This window comes from Scardinius erythrophthalmus (genome assembly GCF_964197995.2).
Source record: "Scardinius erythrophthalmus genome assembly, chromosome: 18".
Taxonomy (NCBI): Eukaryota; Metazoa; Chordata; class Actinopteri; order Cypriniformes; family Leuciscidae; genus Scardinius; species Scardinius erythrophthalmus.
The window spans coordinates 32,672,780-32,688,154 of NC_138238.1; the positions used below are offsets into that span (position 1 = coordinate 32,672,780).

Below are 15,375 nucleotides of genomic sequence, written 5' to 3' on the forward strand. Positions count from 1 at the left end.
ACAAGTGTCAGCTTTTTAGGTTGGATACAAATAGACAATCAAAAATAAATGTATCAAGTTATTTGTGGTTCGATAGGACGCATGTATAAATTTTAATGTTCCAGTGTGGAAACAATTTGTGGTACAGCCAAGGCTTTCCACATTTTGAACCAATTGTGTATTTTAATCACAGAAACATTCAAAGGCAGGATACAGAGATGGCGTCAGATGCCTGTTCCTTCTGAGTCAACAGCCGATTGTGTCTGAGCGAGTTTGAGAAACACTTAATGGCACTTTGCCTCATGAGGAGTTTTGGGGTTGTCGGGACCAGCGCTGTTCTTCTAATCATATGTCCCGAAGTTGGCCACAGCATCATCAAACAATATCTTTACATGTTACCAGCAAGATGTACTCGCTGGTAATATAGTTTAGATTTAAAATGGTGTCGAGGAGTTTTTCTGGGCTCCACAAAGCCAAAGTTAAAGCAGTCTGTAATTATGTTGTTGCTTCTCTCACCATACATTTAATTCAACCACTAGATGAGGTATTAAAAACTTGGAAAACATTTGGAGTGTGTTTTATATCTTAATGAAGAGCAGTTGTTTCATGGTGAGCTTGAACTCCTAAAAATATTTATTAGTAAGTGTTTTAAACGGTACAAAAACTTTTGCTGTGCCACAGTCAACTCGATGGAATTTAATCCTACGACTCTTTTGTAAGCAAAGCCCAGCTGTGAGACAAGTAATCTATTATAGTGCCATCTATTAAAAAGCCCCATGAAATATAAAGTTGTTAACTATACAGAGTCTAATTTGGTCCACTGCTGCTATTTTAATCATAGCATGCTATATATATATATATATATATATATATATATCATGCGGTAAAGCACAGTGGCAAAGGCTTTAAGTGGACCAGTGTTTAACCTTACAGCAAGAAGGCAAAAATGCATTCCTGTTGCAGCTAAAAGATTTAGGCCAGATTTTTGAAGTCTGAACAGTCAAGTTTGAACTCTAACCTCCAACACGCAGCTGGCTGTGACAATCTTACACTGAAAGAGACACTTTAAGTGCTCTTGACAAACAGTCTAATTATGGGGCCACAAAATTCCCAGTGCTCATTACATTTATAATGAACAGGGTAAACTAGAGCAGATGTGTCCTAGTGCCTTTTCAATGTGTGTTTGAGCACTGTATACCAAGGCAGTGTGAGATTTCTACATGGTCACTCTATATATAAACTTTATCTACATACATGTATATAACAAAATATTTTTCTAAAACACTGTTTAATCCATAGTAGTATCCAGTAATCTACTCTTTAGTTCTAGCCTTATGGTATAAAGTTTGAAAGTAGGGCAGAGAAATAGGTTTAGTGCATTCATTTAAAGGAGTAGTTCACTCTAAAATGACAATTTTATCATTTAAGCCCCAAGGTGAATAATGTCAATGACTGACTTTCTTCTGTGAGACACAAAATTAATTTTTTTTTTGAAGAATGTGCACAATGTTTTTTCCCATACAATGTAAGTTTTAAGGGATAGTTCACCCAAAAATGGTGAATTCTGTCATTTACTCATTATTTACGCAACTGTTTTGTCCATACAGTAAAACAAGATATTTTGAAAACATTTTTCAAAATATCTTCTAAGTTCGACAGGAGGAAAAAAAACTTGATTAAATGGTGACACAATTTTCATTTTTGGTGAATTATCCATTTAAGTTGGCTAGTATTTGTGTTCAAAATATACAATATCTTTGCAAATAGTGCGAAAACATACGTAGATAAACCGTTTTCTTCTATTAAGTTATAAAACTGTTTATTACTCATTACAAAATGTTACATAGCAACCTTGAGCGTTACTCCAATCATTGTTGGAGTAAATACATTTCTTGAAGTTTAGTTTCTACTACTAATACATCAAAAAATAAAAACAAAAACAAAAACAAACAAACAAAAAAAAAAAAACAATATAATTGATTACCCCCAGGAGTACTGTGTTGCTTTTCAAAATGTCTCTGTACTTTCCCAAAATCTTTTGTGCAAAGAAAGCATGCTTATTTGAATTAAAATTATTTTCTGGCAAGTGTTACACTTCATTTAATACAGATGCAAATTTCAGCACTTACAGACCTAAAATTCAATAACAATAACTAAAACAAATTTGAACTGTTAACGATCCTTAAACAGGAAATGATGGAAAAGCCTGTGTGTGCTTAACTAAGTGCTCGTAAAATGTTTTTCCCCAAATGCAGTTTTAAATTTCAGTTGTATCTCCTGATAAAAAGTCCTCTGAGTAAACGATCACAAGTGTACACCAGCAAATACAAAACTCACTTTCTGACACTTAAGTAGTCCTGCATTTTATCCTTTCACCATCCCGAAATCGATCTTTAGCCCCGCAGTTCAGAGCAGTCAGAAATTACAGTAGCGAGTGAACATGATACAAAATGTGTTCAGTCTGTGAAGGTTATGTACAAGCACCTCAGTCCTACATTTGACAAACACATTCCACATTGCTCTGTTGAACAGGAGCGAGTTTGGCTGGGTATGAGAGGAGCTGAAAGAGAGGTCAACAGACAGTGGTCAAAGAAGCTTGTGAAGCCTATCTCACAATGTATCACTGACATTTAAGATTCCTTCAAGGAAAGCTTAGTTAGTTTTATTTACATGTAACCGTGTAACACACCGAACTGCAATACTCTGGTCTCTTTTTGCGTCTTTATCAAATGTGATATCTCATTGCTTAACCCTTGTAGGATTGAAAAATAAACGTAAAACTACCACACTGTTGCATTTAAAAAAAACAACAACAACAGCAACAAAAAACGTACAGTCAAGAGTAATGTGAAAAGGTCCAACAGTTACCCAGGCAGCTCTTGCATTATCGTATCGATAGTGTTTCAGACAAAAGAGCTCTCAGATTGGACTGAAATAGCACTGTTGCATTGCACTGATTTGTCACTCGACTTTCCTTTGGATGCCTCCGTGGACATCATACCCATCTCCACTTGGGCACCTGTGCCAAGGCAACATGTTTTCGAACAAGACAACTGACACTTTCAAACAGTGCGGTGAGAACAAGCAACAATCAGCCCAGTTGGCCCCTGTTCAAAGAAATGTGCAAATCATAAACTTGAGTGGCAAGAAGGTAATTAATAGAAATAACTGCTCCCGTGTTAAAGCGTTTATAAAACACTGCTATTCGTTGGATACATAGTGTGACCATGCTTGATGGGATTTTAAGGGGAGCATCAAGTCTGAGTTAAGTATGGGCTGGGCACATCCAGCCAGGGAATATAAGACTGCATCACCTAGGAAAGTTTAGTGCTGGGGTGCACCGAAGAGAGTTGAGGGGGACTGAAAGCTGGCTGGGGGTGAAGGGCCGACATGGGGTAGAGGCCAGGGTGCAGAATGTCCCCGTATGAGGTGTCCACTTGGTGCCTGTACATGTGGGCGGGATTGGCGGCCAGGAACGGTCTTTGCATCATTAAGGAATGAATGGCGAAGGGGGGCATGAGTGGTGACAGAACAGCCTGGTTCTTCAAGTACTGCAGTGGATGGGAGTAACTTGGGGTGACGTGGGAGCCCAAGCTCTCACACATGTCCTGGACCTGAGATACAAATGTCCCTGGATACAGCCCTTGGAATAGGTGGGAGTGCAAGGGGATCTTGTGGCCCTCTGAAATGTAACTGTTGATGTGCACTGCGTGAGCAGGTTCTGGTGGCTTCATGGACTCGCTGTCAGCCTCCGGCGTCCTTGGTTTCCCCGTGCCGTCTCTTTGTGTCGAGCAGTGCAAGGGTGTCACAGCCCGGATCTTCTTCTCCGATGGTCCGTTCTCCAAATCCTCAACGCTCCTTTTCAGTGGCCGTGCTGTGCAAATATTCTGTGGGCTGCTTTTTGCACTCAGAATGGGCCGAGCCATCTCCTCGATCTTGTAGCTCAAGGTCTCTTCTCCTCTGCCGTTGTGTGATTTCTCCAGAACCTTTGAGTGAAATTCGGTTACCTTTTTAGACGCGGACACGGTCATGGGAGGAACACGACAGGCCCTGGGATGGTAATCTATGCTTGAGCTCTGACTGTTGCCTGCTTGAAAGAGAGGAGAGTTTTTAATGTCCTGTTGCATTGTGGGATGTGGGATGCCAGTGAGTGAGGATGAGGAAAGAGGCAGTTTGTGAGGAGAGGATTTTGGGAGACTCAAATCAGTTGGTTGCTCCTCTGTTACCCTTTCTGCAGGAGGTCCCTTTTCTTTCTGACTAAGCCGGGCACAGAAATTCAAACCCACATTGTCGGGATGCTGACTTGGGGGAAAGCCCTGGGCGGTCTCACAGTCTCGAGGGTAAATGTCTCTGCTAAGATACTTGCTTATCTGCTCCTTGCTCAGGTGGTGCTCAGTTTGTCGGCAGAGATTGTGTAGGTGTGGTGAGGAGTAAAAGTCACTCAGGAAGCTGGGAGCCTGGCCAGGACGAGGCATCTCAGCAGATTTCTCCATGCTGGAAATGGGGTCGGCCCTCATAATGTACGGCTCTCTTATCGGGGTAGGCTGTGGCTGGGGTATTGGTTCTCCCTCACTACACCCTTCTTTCTGAGAGCCCTCTGTTGAGGACCTCCTGTCCTCACTTCCCCTGGATTTGAAGCTCTGAGCATGCTGAATAACTGATGGTCGTTTGATCACCATGTTGGTCTCTGCAGTGGAAGGAGCATGGGAGCTCTGCTGTCCAGCAGATAAGTATTCTGTACTACTGCTGGATAACCTCCTACTGACCAATGGAGGTGGCGGTCCATATGGGTAATTATTAAGCAGTCCTGTTCCACTGACTTGGGACAGCATCTTCTTCTTAGCTAAAGGGGACATGATGCCAGGATTACCCCTAGGGTAGAGGAGAGGATTAAAATTGAAGCATGCTTCTTCTTTTTTAGTGGGCTCAGCCCTTTCAGGTGAGATTTCAGGAGATGTGACAGGTTTCTGCTTAATGGTCGGCAGCACCATTCCCACTTGGTTTTGGCCATCTTTTGGCCTAGACTGGTCAATGTTTGCAAGGGCACCTGGAGGTACCTTGTATTCCAGCATCCCATGCTGCCATTGGTCCGGTGTGTGAGAGTTGGGGAGAGGATGACTGTGGTGCAGCGGCATGGCAGCAACAGGAAACACGTCACAATCCTCTGACTTGAGTGGTGCATCATCTTGTGGAAGTGAGGGCAAAACATTCCCATTTGCATGCTCATATGCGTTGTGGAGCACCGGTTGATCTTCATCCTTGATTACTAGCTGCACACCTTCATCTTCAGTAAGAGGACTCTTTGCTTCTCTGTCCATCGGGGTTAGAGCCAGGGACTGTTGGCTATCCTGCTTCTCCTGGAGCTGTTCCGTGTCCTCCATCCCCTACAGACACAGAGAAACAATACTTAATGGCACGATAAAACTACGAATATTGACAAGCATACATTTCTAACACCGTTACTCCCACACATAAGTTAAGCCATTTGATGTGCCCCCAGGTGATTTACTAGTAAAATTTGAGTAAAATTTACTAAAAGATGGTGACATTTTGAATTTGTATTTTATTTCAAATTTTTTGACCTATAATACATTTTAATATAGCTTACATTCATAGCCAGTGTTGGGAACGTTACTTAAAAAAAGTAATTAGTTATAGTTACTAGTTACTTCTCACAAAAAGTAACTGCGTTAGTAACTGAATTACATCATTACAAAAGTAACTAATTACTAGCGAAAGTAACTATTGCGTTACGTAAAAAAAAAAAAAAAGTTTAAATACAAGAAATTTCTTGGATACCCCCAATGTGAAATGTTGAATGAAATGGACACTAAATAGAACATCTTATTATTATTAAACATTGTACACTAATCTACACTATTTTAATGTTGCTGTGGGACAATGTGAGAGACACCTATTAACTTAAATATTAAAATATTATCATTACTATAGTGGAACAACAAAATAATAGATGGTTTAGAACTTTTTATATTTATTGCACAGACCACAACTGGCCAACAAATAAGTCTAAAAATAAATCATGCTTCTTAAGAAATGTACCAAAAATAAATAAATAGTAGCCTTATAAAAATATTCATACACATACACTAGTGCATATAATTAAAATAAAACTCACACACCTTTACAACTGGTAGACATTCTGTATAGCTTTTAGTTTTAGTTAGTTTTTTTCTTCCGCACAATAGTAAGTTTAACAAAAAGTGCTCTCAATATAATACTGAACAATGTATCAACATAAATAATAATGATACAATATAATCTTTTGTGGGTTTATTTTTATAACCTACAGAGAATGTCATCATCAGAGGTTATTTATTTTTAGCCAAATTCTAGTCATGTTTGCCGCACGTGTTCACAACCGTCAAACAAATATGTTTGAACGTTCCCTGCAGGTTATTTTGGAGTTTATGTTATATAAACTAATTAAAACATTGCATATGATACCAATATGCTACATATATTATTCTAATGCTGAAATGTGTAATTTATTTATAAATAAAGTATTTATGCTCGGACACATTCGGTCTCTGCCGCGCACTGTCGAGCGCGTTCTCGGACACATTCGGTCTCTGCCGCGCACTGTCAAACGCGTTCTCGGACACACTCGGTCTCTCTCGCGCACTGTCGAGCGCTCTCGCGACATTCGCCTCGCTTTTGTCCAGTCCGGCGCCTCATAAACACTCACACACCAGAGAAAAAAACTTTGCAGCTCCTATGGCTGAGAGAGAGCCTACTCGGATGAAAACCGCTTCAGTGAGCTCAACTATAGTAACGCCGCATTTTTATTGACAGTAACGGTAACGGCGTTGTAATGGAGGAAGCAGTAATTAGTTTGATTACTCGTTACTGAAAAAAATAACGCCGTTAGTAACGCCGTTTATTTATAACGCCGTTATTCCCATCACTGTTCATAGCTATATCAAGTCTACATTCTCACTTCTGCAGTATTTGGAATGTGAATAGGTAAAAAGAGAGAGGTGAAAAATTGACGTGCATGTTATTATTATTCTGTTATACCTCAAAGTAAGCTTCAAGGTCCTTTGAAAGCTCTAAGAGTAGTCTGCTTGTGACTGGGTTCAGCATTCAGTTTCGAGCATGGTATCGATATTATAACCAGTCAGAGAGAGGAGTTCTAACAGCTTTTAGACAGATGGGAGAGGTTGTAAGATAAAATTACAAAATCAAATTATTATCCATGTGTTTGAATTGGACTGTAAAATCTTGTATTTTTATCTTTTGTGTTACTGCTGTAGTGTATCAAAACATGGGATTATGTAGCTCACTCACGGACAGTCCTTAAACTTGCATGCAGTGATATGTCAGTCTGCCCAATGCTGGGATCATTTTGACCAGGTGGTTCTCTTCTGATTTGATTTTGAGTGTGAGTAAAACAAACCAAGTCATACAGCTTTCTAAGTGCAGCAGAAACCATATAAACAAACTTGCTGAACAATGCTGTAAGTTAAGCATATACATGCTAATGGCCGACGTCAAAGTATTTTGCAAGACACGCAGAATTTTTGTGCATCCACAGATGACCTTACGCTTAATGCGTACCAGGAGCTGAGGTGCAGGTTTAAAGCTGATGCCTCAATGCTTTCCCCATGCAAATATCTCTTCTGTCCCTTTTTAACACAAATGAGATAAAAGATGAGGCTGTGTAAGCTTTGCATCATTTCAGAGCTGAACAAATCAATTCCAAAATCCTCTAAATGCAGTCTGCTTAAATGAGAGTAGAAAACAAAGTCAGCATGATTGCATAAAAGAGACAACCGACACCTGCTGCCATGCCCGTGATCCAGAGCACGATGCAAGTTTTGCACTTTGGACAAACTTCACGTCTCTAATGAGCAGATGCTTTCCGGAACTTCAGAGTGGTGACAGCGGTGCAGAAGAGAGGCATGCACCCGCCCGTCCATTCATTATCAGTGTTGGAGGAAGAGATGCACAGATGTTTGACATCAGCTGGTGTCAAATAAAAGGCTGCCTCATCCCTTTCACTCCACTTCCTCACTCAACCCAGATGAATGTGTAACTATATGTGAAAAATCGCATGTTCATACAACACATTACACAGAGATAAATAACTTGTCCCAGCGTGTTTTTGTAGACTTGAAAATGGAATGATTGCCTTGATCTACTATCTGACAGCTTTTGAGCACAATTTCACGGTAATTCATACAGTAGGTCCTAATTTTAGTATTGTACCAATTATAGTTTAAGTTTTTATTTTTAGAGTTTTAATGGTTTTATTGTTTTGTCATTTTTATTAGTTGTTTTTTTGAAAAATGTTACTAATTTTGGTAGCACTTCATTTTACAGTCCTATTCCACATGTACATACTATGTACTTACAGCAACTACAATAACTGAGTTCTAACTAGGTACTAACTCTGAACCTACACCTAAACCTAACCTTAACCCATGTTGCTCTACCTTATTACATGTATTTCATGGGTAAGTACACATACTGTAAATTAATGTGTAACCCTAATGTGTAACCCTGTTTAAGTAAAAAAAATATATATATTAGGCTACTATATAATTTTATATAAATACATTTAACTTTTCAATACTAAGGGAATGTGCTCTATAGGACATGGGTATAGAGTAATGATATTTCGGTAGTGATAACTGAAATGTCTGGTGACAACACTAGGGGCTCTATTTTAATGATCTAAGCGCATTATCTAAAGCGCACAATGCAAGTGCACTTAGGGCGTGTCCGAATCCACTTTTGCTAGTTTAACGAAGGGAAAAATGGTCGACGCGCCCGGCGCATGGTCTAAAAGGGTTGTCCCTATTCTCATAATGAGTAATGGGTGTGTTTTGGGCTTTACGTGCAATGAACCAATCAGAGTCTCATCTCCCATTCCCTTTATATGCCAGTTGCGCTCGCGCCATGGCGGATTCGCTATTTACATGACCGGAATTTGAAAACTTCTCCAGAGAGGAAACGGATCTGCTCATGCGTGAGGTTAAAGCGCGCAAGCAGACCATTTACGGGATAAGCCGGATTCCACCATCTTTATGTACACAATAATAATCTTTCACATTGTAATCCTTTTATTTTTAATATTTGTCTGGTTTGTGTGGTGCTGCGTCCCTGTGTGTGTAATAAGCAGTGTACGCTCGTGTTGGACCCGCCTATAGGCGCACATTACTAACGAGCTCTTTCAATAACAAAATTTTTTTTGCCTTTAGACCAGGTTTCAGTTGATCAATGGCGCAGTCTATTTCAGTTGCCTCAAAATAGCAATGCGCCTGAACGCATCTCGTTTTCAGACCAGCACGCCCATGGGCGCACAAATGGGCGCAAATGCATTTGCTATTTAAACAACGTGGCGCAGGACGTGAAAATGATAACTGCGTCGGGCTGAAACTAGCAAAAAACACTCGCGTCGCTGCATTGCGCCGGGTGCATGATATGGCCCTAGCTCACAAATCACATATTCACTGTGAAGCTCAAATGAGAATGAGTCGCTTTCCAAGTAACTATTTGAGAAGGACACCTCTTAAACCTTTGACCCCAGGGGTCGCTCTGTCTATCGCCCTTTAGACACTTGTACAAGTTAGCAGGAATGTCTTTGGGGCCACAAGCAGCCAGTGACTAGCAGGCAAAATTACCCAGCTGTAATGCGGCGTGACTGCCCGTTGGCTCAGCGTGTGTCATTCAATAGCCTTGATTGTATTTGGTGCCTGAGGAAGGACTGATTTAACAGTGCTTACAAAGCTCTGATTCTTACCAGAGCAACGCGCCTATATTTGTACATGCCCTGATTATACTCTACTGACATGCAGGCCCCCGAGACAACTCCCAGCATCTCTCTCTGCAAATATCCTCCCTGAGATCTATAACTCTACTTTAAGTGTTTTTTTCCTCCTTTCTGCGCTCCAGTCTTGTCATATCGGCTCTGCCTCAAACAGAGAATTCCATTTTCATTTTCTGCCTTGTACAATGTTCAATCAATTATCTGGAGAGGCCTTTCAAATTACACAACATACCAGACAGATGAGCTAGGCATGCAGCTGGAAAAGAACCTACAACAGCCCTTTTTGTTTCCACACTATAACCTATTACTCATTTCATGTGAGGTAGAAATGAATACGGACTGCGTAACGGCTTTGAAATGTGTCTAAATTTGACAATTCGAGAGAATTTTTCAAACAGCCCTTTCATCTTTGTAATCATTTGCTTATTCATGTGAAAATAATAACTCAATTTTCATTCCCTTCCACAGCCGTGCTCTCCTTTTTTCATATTTATGCTTAACTGGAGAGACATTTGCAAATCACCATGGATTTATTGGCTTTCAAGGATAAAAATAAGCCCACGGTTTCTATAAGAACACAAATGTGGCGTGCAGTGCATATTGGATTCGAAGATGTGATAGGAAATCATTTCCACCACAGCTGCTCTGTGCACAAAAAGGTCTTGTCGATAAAAAAAAAAAAAAGGGAGCACTGTCATGATTTCCCCCACAATTCATCTTCAAATTGATTTGTGGACAAAACTCAGAAGGAGCTTATGGAAAAAGGAACTGTAAGGGAAACCTTATGCTCTGCAGTCCAAAGATTCACAGAAAATAACAGAATCGGGCACAGCGTATAAATCACTTGGAGATAGTCAGGCAGACAAATAGCATTGGATTTCCATGCTGTTGTGCAGCGGTCAGAGCTTCCAAATCAGCCCAAATAATTATGTTAAAAGCAGCTGCTCCTGACAGTAGTATTCTCACACGCTTGTGACAGCTTTTTTATTGAGGAGAGGGAAGGCACCCAGCTTGAAGTGGTCTGTCATGGTTCTTCTTCCAGCCAACTTTTTAGCATGTACAGTATCTGTATTATTATTCCGCGTTTACGACATTGAATACTATGACAGCCCTTAGAAACCTATGGTAGACATTTGGCATGCTGGCCTGGAAGAGTGTTCATATGCCAGAATGTAGATTCTCTATGTGTTGCTTTTAAACAGATTAAACACTCAAAGACTGACCAGCTCTGGGACTTTAGCTGAGATGTCCATTTCGTTCCGAGGCACCGGTTTCTGTTCATCCTTAGGGCGCTTGATGGCCATCATCTTTGTCTTGACAATGGCCTCCTGGACACTTCCCTCCTGTTTGCGGGGTTTGACCGGCGGAAGGGGTTTGTCCTCCTCTCCTTTAGTAAACCTCTCATAGGGTAGGATGAGCCTGAGGAAAAGTAGGAAGTGATACAGGTTTAGTGGAATCAGACAGATTCATCATCTGTTAGCACTTCTATTACTTTACACATTCCTGTCTTCTTCCTCAACTGATACAAAATAATAACTGATAGCATTGTTTCCTGTTGGCTTTATGTGGAACTGACTCATGCATGACATAAAACAAACAGAAATGTGTCTCCTTCCTATGAACCGATGTTACTGAAAATGTTTTTGGTTACAATAGATGGCTGTTTCTTCATATGGGCACTTTTGGCCCTGTGGACTTTTAGGAATTATATTCCCTTTTTAACCAACATTAACAAATGTAATTTTTCCACAACATCTCAAATCCCCATTCAATATGTGGAAGAAATTACATTATAAACGTACTGCTATGGCTAATTTCATAGCTAGCATTTTAATATAAATATTCCTAATTAAATAGTTTCACATTTTTTGCATACTTTTAGTGTTTTGTGAAATGGCACACATTTACTAAAAAGAAATATTTTTTTACTAAAAATAAAATAAGTTTTAGAGTGTAATGTTTTAAAGTCGGCATGAAATGAAAATTTTACCCTATTATTTAAATGCGTGTTATTGATCTTGTAAACGATGCGTTGATTATTATTATTTTTTTTAATGGTCTGTTACACTCGGATGTAGACCACAATAGAAACAGAAAAGATCAGTTGCTACTTGCACTTTAAGATAGAAACTCTTGGTCAAGGGTACAAAAATAACATTTGTGTAAAAAGGCCCAAATAAATAATAAATCCATGTTTAAAGTTTACAAGACCGTTTAAAGTTCAGATTTGTTAGTAGAAAATGGGACATAAAAGTGCCTGTAGTTGAAGGAACACCCAGCTATGAACACTTGAATGAATGATTACACAAGCAAATGCCTAACCACAATGAGGCAAATTGGGGACAGATTGTGGATAATGGGCTTGATCCTAATGAAAATGTACCTTTTTTTTTTTTGTATTGCACCACATCATGTCAGATCAGCACCATCCAGAAAACTAAGACAGAAGACTAATGAAATCAAAGCCAAGATGACAGCAGATATGAAATTATGATTTACTTGAGTGTTATTGAGAATGGAGGTACACAGCAACATGATCTGCCTTTCTACTCTTGTAGCTTGGAAGTTTTTATAATGTGTCTGATGTGATAAATGAGTCTGACTGGGAACTGTTGAAGGCATGCGGAATTATAAATATCTACTGTAATACACCAGCTGTAATCCAGTACATTTCACATCTTGTGCATCACGATACACGAATGCAAAAAAAAGAAGAAGAAAGATGCGGAATCCATCAACATGATGGAGGCCACTAAATGCAAAAGACTGCTCTATTACAATTATATTATTCTTTTTTTGCTACATTTCCCCCCTCAATTCTCTTTATCATTCTCTCCATTCCTGTTTAATAAGATCCGGTGGTATCTCAATAGCTATCTCTAGTTTGTAGGCGCGTGTTTACTCAACGACGGGATGTTCGGGGCTCTCGGAGGCGGGACGCACTGAGCACGCTCAGACAGGGGCTGTGCGGGAAAACTATGCCGGCTGAGGTTTGGCGGCCGGCCAGCGGCAAAGCTAAGCAGGAGCCCAGAGGGAACATTCATCTTCAGATCCCATTACCAAAAGAGTTTAAACATGTTACAGCTGCTAAAAGTGGAAAACGGCTCGGTCCGCGCAGTCAAATCAAAATAGCAGGCAGCTGCCAAATACCTGATTCCCACTGTAATGTTTCACTTCATGTTTACATAATGGAGGTATAATAATGCACACAATGACTTATCTTGTTCACAGCTAATCCTCAAAAATCTCCCTTGTCTGGAACTAAAGGAGTTTTTTTTTTTTTTTTTTTTAAACCCCATAGATTCCTTAGTGAGCTTTAAGCTGGTCATATGACAGCCTGATTTCAAAGTGCAAAAAACAATGTTATATTTACCTAATATTCTCTTCCGATTGGTGGAGAGATAATTGGTATCAGATGTTACTGTTTAAACTTGCCTATTTATGTCTGAGTACTTTTCTTATGTGAGAGAGAGTTGAGATAAGAATGGAAATAGCCCTCTGTCACAAGGTGAGAAGTCAGGGAATAAATCATGACGAATATCCCCACTCATTCTTGCCACATGGCCATTTATGGGAATAACAAGTCACCGTTCCCTTCCCATGAGGTTCACAGAAAAAAAGAAAAGAAAAAAAAAAACTGTAGAAAATCTTTCCTTACAAGTTAGGCTGTGGAGTGTTTCCTCAGAGGAAAATGTTTTTAAGAGGTTGAGGGCGTCTGTGAGATTTGAAATCTTTGTTATTTTCATTGAGCTCAGCAGCTGGCAGATAGACAGCAGTAAAACTCTATTTCATACAGCCGGTGAAGGGCACAATGCCAAGAACAGGAAATATGCAATTAAACATCCCTTTATATGAGAGGGAGAGAGATAGAGCAAAGTAAACACAAAGATTTTGTTTTAACATTGGTAGGGATACAGATACACACACACACACACACACCGCTAATTCTGCAGTCTTTATGTATTCAAGGTTTTCCTTGCCAATCTTTAGGGTATTATGGCTGGATCGATACAAAAATGTTGGCTTGGGTACACCAGCCCTCTGGTTCCTCTGTACTGATACTAAATTGATACCGTAGGCAATAAATCAAAATTTAGTGGTGACGGGTAAAATAAAACAATGTCAATAATGTCATCAATCTCATTTTGCCGTTTGTGAACATATCAGAACAATCAGTTCTTTTTAAAGCAAAGAAAACAAAACAATATGAAAGTGTTCTGTAATTAATTTTGATGACACATGTAATGTTAATATTTGATGCATTTTGAGCTTTGATGACAACCAAATACCCCATAGAAAGAGTGCAGAATGTTTTGGTCCTCTAGCGGTTAAAAAACAAAATTTCATGCATTTTGTAGAAGGACACTGTTTTGGTTGTGCTTCGGCTCTGTGGGACTGAGCGGATAAATATGGCAATTTATCTGTTCAATAAAATACCACACCAACCTTTTGAGTCATAAAAACGCCATCTCTGTGTCATTTTAACAACATTTCAAATCCCTCAGCTCTCGCCATCTACGAAAAGCAAAGCCAATGCTGATTCTTGTTTTATTACGAGCTCTTTCGCGTTCTCTTTTTGCCAGCAGACTCCTGTTCTGCGTTAAAAAAAAAAAAAAAAACGTGTGATTCCCCAAAAAAGAAGGAAAACCTGATTACCTGACAGTAAAATTACAATACTAACACATTTATGGTTGTCTTAATTTTGTTGTTAAACCTGACACTGAAAACGCAGTGCTGATACAGTACTCTGAAACATGCAGCGCGTCAGTCAATATTTTTATATAATTACGACACACAACCGTTGCGATTTGATGATTTGCACTAAGCCATCTCACATTCTCACCACCATGCATTGTCAAAATTAACAAAGTACAGCTTCAGCGGCAATTTTTACTTGCATTTGGCACTTTGAACCCTGGCTAATATGCTAAAAGTGTCCCGCAGATGGTGCTGCCACTGTTAGATGTACTAGTGTACTAAATGTACTAGAAAACGTAACATTTTGCAGTTTATTTAGTAATTGTTTAAGGCCATTTTACGATTTCAATCATCATACAGTAACCAGCACACACTCCCACACCATACACGTGTCAAAGTAGCCCAGCAACTTTTCAATATTTATGGATATGACGAGATTTATGACGAGAGACACGTTTTGGAAGTAAGGTTGATGGTGTGACTCGTTATTTAAATGTTTAAAGTGTACCTTTAAATCCCAAGCTTGACGAAAGGGAATGTCATTTTTTACTTTCTTCAATTTTTATTTCATAAAATAATGTTAAATGTAAAACATATTGCTGTTTTTTTGCTTGTTGGTTTATATTTTTTCTGCATTGTTGCCTAAAACTTTGTGTGCAATGAAGTATAAAATAACATCATTTGACAGTGAATGAAAACACTATACACAATAGTTATATTAGATTCAGTATTACATGCAATCCTAAAAAGCTGCCAGACAGAAAGCACATCAAGGACAGGAAGTAGGTGTTGCAAGAAAAGACCAAGACCACTGACAGGGCCGGCCTTCAAAATAAAAATAAACAAATGGAAAAAGGAAAATGCACCATTTTGTCACAAATGGTGTGGTGGAATACATTTCCCTG

At 39.5% G+C, this 15,375-nt stretch overlaps 1 protein-coding gene across 1 annotated transcript in view; it reads right to left on the reverse strand.

Moving 5' to 3' along the window:
• Nucleotides 1-1,778: 1,778 nt before the first annotated feature.
• The window catches only part of arid5b (AT-rich interaction domain 5B), a 120,948-nt gene continuing 107,351 nt past the window's right edge, over nt 1,779-15,375 (reverse strand). Inside the window, exons 9-10 of the mRNA XM_081393213.1 lie at nt 10,996-11,191; nt 1,779-5,363 (exon numbers count right to left, since the gene is read on the reverse strand). Of these exons, the coding sequence (XP_081249339.1) occupies nt 3,294-5,363; nt 10,996-11,191 (2,266 nt within the window). The 3' untranslated portion in view covers nt 1,779-3,293. The remainder of the gene's footprint in view (nt 5,364-10,995; nt 11,192-15,375) is intronic.